The 14,775-nt window shown below is 48.8% G+C and overlaps 1 protein-coding gene across 1 annotated transcript in view; it reads left to right on the top strand.

Annotated features, from left to right (window-relative positions):
• shroom4 (shroom family member 4) overlaps positions 1-14,775 on the top strand; it is a 29,959-nt gene that overhangs the window by 14,094 nt on the left and 1,090 nt on the right. The window contains exons 4-11 of the mRNA XM_086103505.1: positions 3,427-3,603; positions 6,370-8,935; positions 9,322-9,380; positions 10,570-11,268; positions 12,090-12,722; positions 12,839-12,965; positions 13,051-13,323; positions 14,041-14,183. Coding sequence (XP_085959631.1) covers positions 3,427-3,603; positions 6,370-8,935; positions 9,322-9,380; positions 10,570-11,268; positions 12,090-12,722; positions 12,839-12,965; positions 13,051-13,323; positions 14,041-14,183 — 4,677 coding nt within the window. The remainder of the gene's footprint in view (positions 1-3,426; positions 3,604-6,369; positions 8,936-9,321; positions 9,381-10,569; positions 11,269-12,089; positions 12,723-12,838; positions 12,966-13,050; positions 13,324-14,040; positions 14,184-14,775) is intronic.

Here is a 14,775-nt window from a genome sequence, read left to right as displayed (position 1 = left end):
TCTTTATCTTCTGTGAAGAACCACTGATATTACTGCTGAGGAGTGATGTCTCTGTCTTCATGTATACATATCCATCCGACTTTTGTTTTATACTTTTATACACTATTTTTTATTTTATTTTTTTGCCATTACTGTGGTCCGAATTCACTAAAGGAGTCAACTGTAAAAATGGGGCAAACGGATCACATCTCATGCACCAAGCATGCACAGATGGGTTTTTTTTTGCTTGCATTTTTCTTGGCTACGTTGCTTCCAGTCTGATCTTTTTTTTTTTTTTTTTTTGTCCAATCAGATTTTGCGCCTCTGTGTCGCTATGCCAATGTAATTTTCCTTGGGCCTCCACAAGCCGTAGCTCTGGCTCATGTTAAGTAAATTATATCAGCAATTTTTTTTTTTAACCAAACACTTCATCGTTCCCTTTAGGTGTAATTAGTGCCTGTGTCCAAAATTGTGTGATGATAAACTGATTGCACGAACGTGCGCACACACACACACACACCCACACACACACCATGAGAGCCGTAAAGCAAACAAATAGTTCCCAACGGCAGGCAACGACACAATGGCAACAAGTGGAGGAAGTGAGCTTGTTTCGGCTTTCCCGTGTTAGCCCTTTGAAGCCAACATGCGGAATGTCAGGAATCTGACAAGCATGTATGTAACATACATCCTCATGGAGTCTGCCCAGGAAATCGTTTGAGGCCACTTGTGGCCTCAGGTCGTTAGTTGTCGTTAAATACACGCCGCAGCACTATGGGCACAACAAGAAGTGGCACTTTGGCGGATGGAAAACAAAGCTTCAAAAAAGAGGCTTCAAGCCAGTAAATGATCCTGTGAATATTTAAAACAACCGCATTGCTTTGCTTCAGATAAGTCGGTTCATCTTAATGCTAATAAACAAACCAAAACGCCATAAACAGGCCAACGAAGTTTTGTTTTCAGCAATTTGAACGCAAAGTGCAGCAGCACAGGTAGACAGACAACATAATCTTCACAGGCATATATTTTTTATTCTCTACGAGAAACGATTAACATTACTGCAGATTACCGAGTCACAGTAGTTCGGAAAACCTTTTCGCAGGAGACGGGCTCAGGAAAAGCCTACTAAAACATCAGAACTTTTATTGGGTGGACTTGAAATACCGTCCCTTCTGAAGCTCTAGATGGGTAGGTCACTAGATACCAGTTTGAGGACCACCTCCACCTGCAGAAATTCTTTCTGGTGGTCGGCTCGTTATTTTGGTCATATTTGAATCAGAGCGACCGTTCTCGTTCGGTGCTCGTCTTTCGCCAGATCTTGTTTTGGGAATGGAAAAAGCCCCCTCGTCTTGTCATCTTTACTCAAAGCCACTTAGGAGGAAGTGCCTCTGCATTTTTCCTCCCCATCAAACAACAATATTGCGGAACCCTTTGCTATTATTTTAGTGGCGGTGCCGCACTTTATCTGCCCTCCGCAAACTTCCCCTTGGACTGACTCACACATCCTGCATGCAAGGGAGGCAGGCAACGATGGGGGGGAAAAGAAAGAGAGAGAGGGAGAGAGAGAGAGGGTGGGAGTGAGAAAAAGTCACATTTTGCCTTCCAGCGAGAAGTAGGAGTGAGGAAGAAGGGGGGGGGGGGAGAATGGAGAGGGGACGTGAGGATCCACGCCAGGGCTTTCCCGCTTAGTCTGGAGCCGCGGGTGACGCGGGCTCCTTGCAGGGAGCATTTTTCCGAGCCCCCCTGGTGGTCACAGCCGGGCGCTCCGGTCGCGCCGGTTCCAGTGGAAGGGAGGGGCTTGATCCCAGAATCCGGGATCTCACAGGCTTCATTGTTTGGACTTGGGGAGCGAATGCGTTGAACTTGAAATGTGCCTCTGGATGCTTCTGCTCATCACTCGGGTGGGTTTCCGCGTCAACTCGATCAAGTTCTTGTGGAGCCTTTGTGAGCGACAGAAGCTCTTATCGTCTACGTCTGGCCGCTTATCTTTTTGTCTGGCATTGGCGGGCTAATGTAATGTGTACCGAGACTGTGTGTGTGACTCAGATTATGCGCCTTGACCTTTTGCGCTATCGCTTAACTGTTGCCACCAAGTGGGACATTCCAGCAGATCTCTCTTTCAATTCTGACTCTTCGCTTTGGACTTCTATCACGAGTTCAACTTTGTCGTTCATTGTGGGTTCAGTGTCTGCCTCTTGTAAATCCAAAGCGCTTTTTGGAACCTCCACAAAAGTCTTTGCAACAAAGTTTCATTGGGATGAGGCGAGAGCGAGCGTGCAGTCGTCGTTGCCTGGCACAGCACCAGCCAGAATTTATGGAACGGTCCAGAAAACCGATTCTTCATTTAGGTATCGCTTTGAATCGTCACTAAGTTGCGGGTGAGGCGAAACTTAGCGCTTGTTTATTTCCCGCTTGGGTGCTTTGTTCCAGACGTGCGAGGATGAGCGTGCTTGTCTCGGAAATGTTTCTGCGTTACCCAAAACAATCAGAAAGGCTTTCCCTTCCTTTCTTTTCCCTCATGGTGCCCAACATCCGGCCTTCCATCATTTTGTTTTCTTCAAGGGCGGGGGTTAGGGTGCATTTTAGTGCAATGACAAGCAGACAAGAATTTATGGTGTCATGTCAGATTTTGGCTGTTTAGTTTGTGAGATCAACTGTGACCAGTTGATGTAGTGTGTATTCAGGTATATGTACACGTGTATACCAGTCCTTCTCAAATCGTGGGGCAGAGCCTCCTGGGGGGGGGGGGGGGGGTACGGTGCAATGCCAGTGTGGGGGGCATGTGTGACTCTAGGGAACATCCTATTTTTTTTTTTTTGCCAGACTAAATTGTAATTACACATCTACTACAGTAGGTGGCAGTGGCGCTGTCACTCTTTGTCAGAGTATGTGCAAGGGAGTATTAAGTAAAGGGATTTTTTTGTTGTTGTTTTGCACCGACAACATGTACATGGATACACTGCAGGAGATTTGAAGTGCAGTGAACAAACCTTTAACAGATACAAAAAATATCTAACAGGGATGAAAAGAAAGGCGGAGAGATATTAAAAAAAAAACAATGTTAGAAAAGTTATTTGTTGCTGTAATTTAACCTGTTTTTGTTTCTTTGTTTTGTCGTTGTTAATGGTAATACAATGTTGTGCAGAGGTGTACTTGAAACAATTTTGTTGACAAAGCATAGGCGGAGAGTTGGGAGCGTGACAAGCAGCGTGACAAGAGTACTCTTCAAGTACCGTTTCTTATTGCGTCATTAAATCTTTTGGGCAGTGTCCAGCACTTTGTTGGACAACAGCAAGTTGTCCTGTAGCAAAACTAGTGAAACATTTGAAGTTCCCCTGGAAAGTTGATAGTGTGAAATTTTACCCCAAAGCCCAATATCCCGAACGTTTTGTGAGTAGGGTGTACATGCCGCTTACTGTTCACCTTTTTCCCCGCTTGTCTCTGCAGGCGCAGCATCCCACACATCAGGGCTCCCTCCTGGCTTCCGACCGAACTGCCCCCGCCTCACCCGCCCTGCCCGCCTCTCCCGGCCGACTCCCCCCCGTTGCCCCCGCCTCCCGCTCCACCTGCCATGCACCTCCACCCCTGCGCCTGCACGCTAACCTGGAATACGAGTGACAACAGGTGAGCCGTTCTAATCCGACGCGTCTTCCGATTATTCATGGTGAACCGTTCACGCCACCGCTATTTTGCAGATTTAGAACCGTGAGTTATTTTGGAATTTTGACAGTATACAGTACGTAAAAAAACTATCATTTGATTTATGTCATCACAAGCCAGATTGAACCCCCTGATTGGTTGGTTTTGTCCCGTGGGCCAGGTGCCCAACCGGTAGCCCGTGGACTGGTCCCAAGTCGATCACAAGAACAAAAAATATATATTTGTGTGTCTGTGTGCATTTTATTAATATAATACATATTTTTGCGTCCTAAGCATCCTCTCAGTTTCACTTTCACAAAAAGGTATTTAAGCGGGACACTTTAAACCCACTGTGGTGCGTGACCTCCCATCAGCAGAGGTTGTTAACGGTCAGCAGTCTACAATTGCAGCTTGCGATCAGAGCTGTTGCGATATGTCTTTCTTTATTATTATTATTGTTCTCATTCACTTTGTTTCATTTGCGATTCACCGATCGCACTGGGAAAAAAATGGGAAGGTGGAGCGCCAGGAGAAGCATTTTAAAATGGTACATTGATTTCCTTTTAACAAACGCACAAACTCTTGGTTCTACTTTATTGTTATGTTTCGTTCATGTTAGGGGTCGTTATGGCTGTTGCTCACGATGGCATGCGTGTGCGCGCGCGTGCATGTGTGGTAATGGTCGATCGTGGAAGGTTGGTGGACTTGAAAAGTAGATCAAGAAAGCTTGGGCACCCCTGAACTACGCTAATCCAATTAACTGGGATTCACTGGAATGTTCAATTGGAGTACTGCCGCGCCCCTAAAACCAAAACCCGCGACCATACAGTTGACATCGTGGTGTTTTAATTCCACGCAGGAAGGCCCTTGTTCTATTTATAACCCTCTGTGTCAACACTTGAGTGTGATAACCAATCGGATCCCCCAATGAGCTGTTCTTTGTCTGTCTGTGAGCCAAGCAACGGCCAAGCAAAATCGTTTGTTTGGTGTTTGATTGTTCCTCCGGGGCTGCAGTAGTCGTTCCATCCAAAGCGTGTCGACATGTCAAGCGACAACGTTGACAATGTTTCGGCAGTCCGGATGGCCGATTTGGTGAATCACAAGTAACGTTGCTTGTTAAACAAACCAACAGGTCCGAATGGTTTTGAGTTCTCAAACTTTTTGGGTCCCGGGACCCCTTACACGGAAGGCATTTTCCAAGGACCCCTTCAAAATCCAAATGTCAATTCAGCAAAACTACCAATTGATGACAATTTCCGCCCCCCAACAACTTCAGTAAACCCTTTCCCAAGATAAAGTTGTCATATGATCCTGTGACAGTTTAATGAGGGAGCAAAGTTTAACAAGCTAATTAAATAAATATAAAACTTTATTCTTGCAATACGGCACCTTTTTAGTGGAAAAGCCACCTTTATTTCTACAAAATAGAATGGGGCTGTATTCTAGAAAATAATACACCATTTGTTGTGTTTTGTGAAACAAAAGGACTATATTCCTGAAATATGACCTTTGTTGTAAAGAAACCAGATTTCGATGAATGCGATGATGCATCATAATCACATTCGAGCTTTTGATTGGCTGAAAACAAAGGAAGGGAGGAGTCATTGGTTTTACAAGTTTTGTTTATTTAGCATCCAGGGCCCATGACAAATTATTCTGCAGATCCCCAAGCTTTAGCTCGCAGACCACCGGGGGCAGTGGGGGGGGGGGGGGGGGTCCAGGTCCCCCATTTTGATAACCACTGTTCTAGTGTATTTCCACTTCCAAGTTGACTCCTCCTCCTTCTTTGTTGTATATTAGTGTGCTGGCACGTAGGCATATTTGTGTTATGATATTTTCTGGAGATTAAACTGTTGGTCCTTGGACGGAAACGGGAACTTTACTGACTCACAATACAGCAAATAGCCTTTGTCTTTGTTCGACGGGAATGAATGAAATCATGCACCTCTTTTAGTCTCTTATTCTTGTTAAAAATGGCAAGAAGTGTGTGTGTGTGTGTGTGTGTGTGTGTGTGTGTGTGTGTGTTCTTTTGCCTGATCTCATCCACACAGGCGCGTAGCTACGCACAATGGCATGTGACTCCCACAACAAGTGGACAAAGAGGGGAAGAGGGCCAAAAAAACGGTGCTTGTGTGGGACCCTTTTTTTGTTTTTGTCACAACCCGAAGGCTCGAAATGTGTTTGGTGCCGCTCCGTCTGTGCCAAGCGGCTGGCTTGCATGTTCCACGCTGCGCCTCGTTGGGCCAGGAGTGACTGTCATTTCCTGTCCTACTCCCGTCTCATTTTTCTCTCTTCTTCTCAGTGTCATCCAGGTCAGCGAGTACGGCATTTACGTATGCTGACCATTCCTTCTCATTCCCAGAGACAATGGCTACGTTGTCTCACTGCCTTCCGTTTTCAATATTGTATGCGAGTTTTAATGAGTAGAAATGTGTTTCAAAGATGTGGAAAAGTTTTTATTTTACGCTGTATCGTCTTTTCCTGAAACGTATACCTGTTGATTAGCGCGGGTAATGCTGACGAGTTCTTTGGCGAACACTGTCCCATAGGAATAAGACTTACCGTATTTTCCGCACTAAAAGGCGCACTGCATTATGAGGCGCACCTTCAATGAATGGCCTATTTTGTAATATTTTTAATTTATTGGACGCAGGAGGCAATCTACAATGCATCCACTCGATGGAGCTACGGTATGTGAATGGGATGGCTGCATTTTCTTTCCTCCTAAATCCCTTCTCTGTCTCCTTGAAGTGACCTGCCCATGCAGTGGAGCCAGTTTTGCCGACCGTACTCGTCCACCGATCGGAGCAGTTCCCTGGGCTCCATGGAGAGCTTGGACACAGCTACGCCGGTTACGCAGCCTGACCCCGACTCGCACAATTCACCTGTGGACCCGGCACTCTTCAATAGCCAGAGAGACTCTGCCTACAGTTCCTTCTCCGCCAGCTCAAACATGTCCGACTACGCCATGGTGCCGCTCAGGCCCGGTGACGTGTGCCCCGTGGACAGTTTCCTCCAAAGCCTGGGGCCGACTTGTCCGACCTCCGCCACCGCCGACGGAGGTTTATACTACGGCGAGGCCCGGGCCGAGGCGCAGCGAGTTGGTTTGAAGTTCAGGTCATTGACCCGACCCAAGCAGAAGCCCGTGGAGGTCAAAGGGAGGCCCTCCTCCTGTTCTTGCGAGGAGGACAGGCGGGTAGAGGACTTTGACGTCATAAGAAATGGAGGATGCGGACGAGAAGCACACACCAATCCCACCCAGTCTCCAAACGGCGGGGACAGTTTCAAGAACAACCCCAGTTGCCCTCATCTTCCAAATAAACATTGCGCTTCCGCTCCAACAGATATTTCCTATGAGGAAAATGCGCCTTCTCCAACTCATCACGACTTCCCCAAAGTCGAAGAAGGCAGCCAAACCGGACCTTTAGAATGCTTCTATAGCCCAACGGAAGGATGCGCATGTGATATGAGGGGCGGTGCGGACACAACCACACATCAGTTCTCTCAGGCCTCTGCTGGTTCTGCTTCATTAACTTCACATGCCTCATTAGATGTTCCTGAGCAGTCTCAAATCAATCACCCCGCCTCTGCAGATATTCATTGGCAGAACGACCTCGAAAAGACGCAACTTCAGTGTTCACACTTGAATAGTAACAACTCCTCACCAGAACCGTACAGTCAGCCCTATCCCTCAGATGCTCCTCGCAGCCAGTGGTGTCCAGTATCTCCAGGACCAGCGGAGAGCCTAGAACCGTCAGAGAGACATTGCCCGGAGCCGCCAAACCAATGGGGCGAAAGCTGCAGCTCCACCCCCGAATCTGTGTTTTTGGAGGAAGGAATGGGAGTCATTCAGCATCATCACCCTTGGGGACGCTCTGTGAGCGTACCCGAGGACACAACGGCACCATCAACACAGGGCGGGCTGGTTCCTGACCAAATACTCGGAGGAGATTTTGAGCCTCTTAGTGCGGCTGCCAGTGTTGATACGTTACTGGAGGCGCAAAGGGCAGATGAGAGAAGAAGTGAAAACAACTTGAAGGACAGCGTCGCCGTTGACGTTGCCGCGAAAAAGCCAAACCCGTCGAGGAACCATCGGCGAAACCGCCGCCGTAGCGAGCGCTTCGCAACCAACCTCCGGAATGAGATCCAGAGGAAGAAGGCTCAACTTCAGCGGAGCGCTGGCCCAGGAGGATTGCTCTCTTGCGGCGAAACCGTCCACGAAGAGGATGGTGCGGACCTCCCTGACGAGTCTGAAGACCAGGGCCCTGAAGTTACAGAAAGAGAAACCAGCGCTCAATTTGCTTCGACTCATGCTTCCGCCAAGCGGACGTGCGCACCGGAGGAGAAATTAATCCCTTCGATCCAAAAAAACGGTGACAATTCACCATCCACAACTACAGCTGTTCAAATTGTGGAAACCGGTGTTCCAAATTTTGGTGTTGGCGTCCGAGTTGTGGAGGAGCCAGCTCCTGCGGGCAAAGCTCGCCGCTGGCGTTGGACCCCCGAGCATAAGCTCCAACCGGAACCGGAACCCAGCCGACTGTACGGCGTCGTTGGAGAGAGTGTGTTAGGAGTCACCCAGTCAAGGCACGGCGTTTGCGCCTTCACCTCCACCTCCGCACCCTCCTGCGGCCGCTCTGCTTCCTGTTCTCGAGCGGAGGAGTCCGACATCCTCCCATTTGCAGATCGGAGGAAGTTTTTTGAGGAGACGAGCAAGTTTGCGGGCGGATCCAAGCTGTCGGGACTCTCGAGTCCCAGGAAGGGGGAGCAAGGTCCGTACACAAACCAACGGAGGTACTCCTATCAGGGCGGGGTTCAACAAGAAAAGCCCCTGCTTCCAAACAGAGTGGAAGACAGGAGGCCATCAGTATGTAGCAGCCGAGACGGACCAAAGAAGGAGAGCGAACGGGTTAGAGAATGGGAAGAGAGTGCAAGGGAGAGAAAGAGGGACAACATGTTGCGAGAAATCGAGATGCAGCAGGAGAAGGAAAGACAGGAAAGGGAAGTAGAACGAGAGAGACTCGGGGAGAAGGACCGACAGGAAATGGTGAGACTGTGGGAACGGGAACGCCAGATGGAGCTCCAGCTCGAGAGGGCAAAGGAGAACGACCGTCTCGATAAAGAACGAGAAGACGAGATGCGAAGGGAAAGGGAAGAGTTTTGCGGCGGTTCTTTCACGAAAGACGGCAACCGCGGAGAAAACTTCCATCCGAGCCGTAGCACTCGAGTCCCGGCGTCTGCATTCTACCCGGTCGACGGAGCATCACAGCAAGCGTTGCACCAGGGATTCACAGCGAGGCGCAACACCCCGACACAAGTAAGTCGAACCTCGATGGGCTTTGCGCGGGGGTTGCCAGGTTATCTTTCAGAGGTTGTTGTGGAATCTGCGTCCGCTTTACAGGCAAAGCAAAGCGGCCGAGGGGTGAAGCAGTCGAGCTTGGAAACACAACAGTTCATGTCTATGTTAAAGCCCGTCCGTGTCTGATCCAAATCTAACCCGGATTTGAACTCATGTGAACCGCTTATTTTCAGATATTCTGTGTATAAATAAATCAATACAAATGAGTCAAACAACATCGACTTTATTTCTAGTACTTAACTCATTCACTCCCAAAGATGTTTTTAAACGTCTTTTCAGACTTGGTCCAGAATTGGCTGGTACTGAATGAGTTGTGTCATGCTTAACTGTAAATGTCCTTCCAGTATCCTGCCCGGCAACAAGAAACAAGCAAACTGAACAGGAAGTACAGCCTGACTGAGAGGTGAGACGCGTCCCTGATTGTATTCCGTCACCTTTCCGCAAATGGACGCTCACGTCATCTTTGCCCAATTTGTTTCCGAGTGAATAATCCCGGGAGAATTTGAGCAGGTGGTCGGATTGTTTAGAAATCGGCAGGAAATCCCACTCGGTCACACTTGACTGTCGTCTGGCTGGAATGAGCTTTGAAATGTGGAAGGCAAAGCGGTCATCCATACTGAAAATGTAACCCGCTGGCTGGACGGAGGATTTCTATTTATTAGCACGTGCATGACTTCATTCATTGTGGGACTCGGTATCAAACCCAATTCCAATGAAGTTGGGACGTGGTGTTAAACATAAATCAAAACAGAATACAATGCTTTGTAAATCATGCTCAGCCTATAATTTCATTGGAACACTACAAAGCGATTTCAGATTCAAACTGACACATTTGATTGTTTTTAGCAAATAATCATTAACTTTGATGGCGGCAACACGTGCCAAAAAAGGCTGGAAGAGGCGGCGAAATAGAGTTGAGGAATGCTCATCAAACACCTGTCGGAACATCTCACAGGTGAACAGGGTAACTGGGAACAGGTTGGTGTCATGATTAGGGATGAAAAAATTCCTGAACCGCTGAGTCATTCATTAACAAAGATGACAGCATTCCTCAACGTACAATTGCAAAAAGGATTTTAGGGATTTCATCATCCGTCGCCCATTGAAAATGTCTGGCACATTATGAAGCATAAAATACGACAATGGACACTCGTACTTGAAAGCTTCACCACTTAGTGTCCTCTTTCCCCAAACAATTATTGAAAGTTGCTGAAAACAATCAAGTTGATCAGTTTGAACATTAAATATCTTGTCATTAAGTCTAGGTTGAACACGATTTGCAAATCCATTGCCAGGAGGTTTGTCGCCCCCCCCTCCCCTGCCCCAAATTAGAAAAAAAAGCACTTTTTCTGTCCAATTATATGAAGAGTGAAAATCTGTGAGGGCAGATTCAAAAAATATATATATTTTTTTTTAGATAGTGTTGCCCATCTCCCCCCCCCCCCCCCCCCCCACACACACACACTTTGGACACATCTAAATTTCTTTAAAAGACAATTTCAACAGGACGCCCTCACCATCCTGTTGGTCCATCAGAGCCTGGACCCCATTTGTAATTATTTGTGTGTGCTTTGGATCTCTTCACACGACAGAGACTACACCGGCTGGAGACTGGAGCCCCAGCCCCCGGACAGCATCGGTCGGCATCATCCGCCATCCCGCCAGGCGTCACGGATCCCACGACGGGTGGTCGGCGACCGACACGACTGCAACGGACACACGTTAGCTCCCCTCTCGCAACGGGGGCGCACCATGTCCGAAAACGATCTCCACATCGATGCCGGTCAGCGTTGGTCGCCATCGCATTCCACCGCCGCCAGCCAGACGCTGAGCGAAGTGGAGGAACAAGCGGACGGAGAGCAAGACCCGTTGACCCGGACGAAAAAAAACCCTCCTCCGAGGCCGCCGCCGCCCAAGTGGGAGCAATTCCACCGCAGGCGAGCGTCCCACCACACGCTATTTGCCTCATCCTCGACTGCTCTTCCGCAATACCCCCGCACGGGAGAGCAGCAGCCTCCTGCTCATTGTACCTCTGAGCCGTCCAGGCAGAGGTCGTACAGCCTCCCGCCGCAGAGACAGGAAGTGGTGGAGAGTTGCCCACGCTGCAGCTGCCACCAGCCTCAGACTCAAGAACCCACCTTCTCCCACGTGCCGCCCGATCGGCATCAGCTCTCCCTTTCCATTGCCCCGCCCAGTCCCATGTTCTCCAGGCGGGCCTTCGGGCCCGTGGTCCCGACGTTCATTGACCAGCACAAGAGGGAGATTGCGGCACCGCCGGCACCTCAGAGCAGGTCAGCTAAAATACTTTGGCTCATCCTTTTGTTCGACTGCCCTACAGGTAGCCTGCCATCTAGACCAGACATTTCCATTGCCGCCATATTTTCTGTTTGTGTGATTTTTGTTTTGTGGTGGGCACTGAGATACCGTATTGGCCCGAATATTGAAATAAGACTGAAAAAGTGGGGGTCGTCTTATATTCGGGGTCTAGACAGTACACCCATTCACGGCGCTAGATGGCGCCAGATACCATTGAAGCGAATGCTGAACTTGACTCCCCAGGCCAAAGCGAAGCCCTGTCACGAAGAAGAAAAATAAAAAATTGCGAGAAGAAAATAATAGAAGAGATAACAGAAAATGGAGAAACGTAGCGACAATCTGGAGAAAAGTGGGTCGAAGATCGGCCAGGTTAACCGGCAGCTGAGGAAAAGTTATGATTTCAATGAGGCAAAATAACATGCTTTTTCTCTCAAATATATTGTTAGAATCATTTGTTTCATATGTACTGTAATTACTTTCTGTATAAAAAATTATTTTGGGTTCAAAAAGTCTTTTTTCAAACTTGAGTCTTGAAAAAGAGGGGTCGTCTTATAATCAGGGCCGTCTTATATTCGGGCCAATACGGTACTTATGTGATGCGCCGCGCCTCGAGAAAGGCTGAGAAACACTCATGTCGACAAACGCGCACAACAACAAACCTAACATGGATGTCCATCTAACCCAGAAGCTCCGACGTAGCGGACGTGCTAGCCACACGCTCTAGCGTACTGCACCCCTTGGTGAATAAGTGTGTTGTATTTTTTGGTGATTGCTTTCATATCGTTTGTCTCTCCAGTGAATCAAACAGCAGCCATCGTCAAATCGAGCATCCTCACAAGCCGCCATGTGGAGCTGAGTGGACGAGAGCTCTGTCTCCCAGAATTCAAAACGCCAACCCGCTTCCACCTGCCGTGGCAAATGGATACCTTGGTGGCGTTTTACTTCCTGAATTGCTTTCTGCGCTGGACGACAAGCAGCAGCAGCAGGAGATGTGTCTGGGCTCAAACATCCAGAGTGAAGAGCCACCAAAGGTTCTTGAAACCGCAACTGAGTCAGAGGCGACCCTCAGCCCGAGCCCCACCCACAGCCTGGAGGCGGAACTGGTTGTCCCTTTAGAAACGGACATCGACGACTTCCAGGAAGAGGACGGACTTCCTGTGGAGGAAGAGGCGCTCACCAGCGAGCTTCCTTGCTTCGCTTTGCCGGCCACTGTCCTGGAGACGGACATCGACACCTTACCTGAGCCGCAGGTTGATCCGGCGGGCGGTGTCCGGGCAGAGTGCAGCTCCGTGGAGGAGGAGCCGGAGAGTAGCAGGGAGGGGCTGAGCTTGGATGAACTTTTCCCCCATAGCAGTGAGGGAGAGTCGGGAACGGAGAGCTGGAGGGGTGCCTTCCATAACGCCGAGCACAGCACTGACAGTTTGGAGAGGTAACGGGAGTTCATTCTGATGTGATTCCCAGTTGGTGTCAATTCCGCTTTTGCGACGACAAGAAGGCCCTGCGCTTTTTGTAATTGTAATGTCCTTGATGTCCTCCCCCTGTCAGGCAGTCCGGGGCGAGCTCCAGCTGCTCCTCTTATTACAGTACGTCGGCAGCCAAGGCTCAGCTCTTGTCCCAGATGAAGGACTTGGCCGACAAAGAGCGGGAAGAGGACGACGAGCTTACCTATAAGGTATGCGACCTCGCCGTCACCTCCTCTCACACGACTGCCCGTCTGAACCGTTTTTTTTTTCTGTCCGCGTTTTTCTGACGTGTAGAGACAGCTGATGGAGAGTCTGCGTAAGAAACTGGGGGTACTGAGGGAAGCCCAGCGGGGGCTTCAGGACGACGTCAGGGCCAACGCGCAGCTGGGGGAAGAGGTGGAGGGCATGGTGGTGGGCGTGTGCAAGCCCAACGAGGTGGACAAGTTCCGCATGTTCATCGGTGACCTGGACAAGGTGGTCAGCCTGCTGTTGTCACTGTCGGGGCGTCTGCTGAGGGTGGAGACCGCGCTCGACATGCTCAACCCTGAAACTGATGACGACGAGAGGGTAAGGAGACAGGAAAACACATCCATCCATCCATTTTCTACCGCTTATCCGGAGTTGGGTCCCGGGGGCAACAGCTTTAGCAGGGAAGCGCAGACGTCCCTCTCCCCAGCCACTTCTTCTAGCTCTTCCCGGGGAATCCCAAGGCGATCCCAGGCCAGCTGGGAGACATAGTCTCTCCAGCGTGTCCTGGGTCGTCCCCAAGGCCAGGAACACCTCACCAGGGAGGCATCCAGGAGGCATCCTAATTAAATGCCCGAGCCACCTCATCTATCTCCTCTCGACGTGAAGGAGAAGCGGCTCAACTTTGAGCCCTTCCCGGATGACCGAGCTTCTCACCTTACTTATCTCATAAGGGAGAGCCCAGATACCCTGTGGAAAAAAAACATTTCAGCCACTTGTATCCGGGATCTCGTTCTTTCAGTCATGATCCATAGCTCATGACCAGATGTGAGGGTCGGAACATTGATCGACCGGTAAATTGAGAGCTTCGCCCAGGAAAACCCGTCTCTACATACTGAATGGCCTGGTCGATCGTGCTGTGTGATATGAAGTGTGCGGCTGGACTAATACTTTGAGAACGCCCAATCCCGGTAAAGGCCGGAACAGTTCAATGGCCACAAAAATTTAGTAGCCCCGGTTCAAGGAGTGATAGAATGCATACAACCTCCACTTGAGGGAAACTGACTCCAACATTGTGCTTCTCTGGTTGCCCTCTAGCTCTCCCTGCTGGAGAAAAAGCGCCAGCTCATGAGGCAGCTATCAGAGGCCCAGGACTTGAAGGACCACGTCGACCGCAGGGAGCAGGCTGTCAGCCGGGTTCTGGCCCGATGCCTCTCTCCGGAGCAGCACAGAGACTACAGGTACAACAAGTGGAGGCCTCCCGCTGTGGATTTTCTTCCCGGCGCTTCCACTTAATCTGTTTTTTTAATCCCATCGCTCTTCTCCAAACCGTCAATACTATTCCAAGAACGCTTTTGAAAAAATAGTACACATGACGTATACATTAAAAAGTATACTCGAGTATAAGTATATTAGGTGTACTTTTTTATACTACATTGGAACAAATTAGGTTTTAAAAGTGTACTGTAAATATCTGTATACTTTTCAATACAAGCCAAGTATACCTAAGCATAATTCTATGGAATTGATACAAATATAGTGTTTGAAAAGTACACTTCAATTATACTGCCTCCAATTCAGTATATACAATACAATACATGCTGATTTATATAGCGCTTTCACAACAGCTGTAACAAAGCGCTTAACAAAACAGTTAACATAAAGTAAAATAATAAACACAACATAAAACACGGACAGTCGTGCAGTCCTCAAAAAATTTACCTATAATATGCTTGAATAACCAATGCTAAGCAATTATGCTAACCAATGTAACAGAATGCCTCTGTGCTACACAGATTATTTAGAGCCAGTTCACAATCAAAATTTCTCTAA

This window comes from Hippocampus guttulatus, chromosome 2 (genome assembly GCF_054856545.1).
Source record: "Hippocampus guttulatus isolate MCC_2025c chromosome 2, RoL_Hgut_1.0, whole genome shotgun sequence".
Taxonomy (NCBI): domain Eukaryota; kingdom Metazoa; phylum Chordata; class Actinopteri; order Syngnathiformes; family Syngnathidae; genus Hippocampus; species Hippocampus guttulatus.
This window is presented reverse-complemented; position numbering and strand designations above follow the sequence as displayed.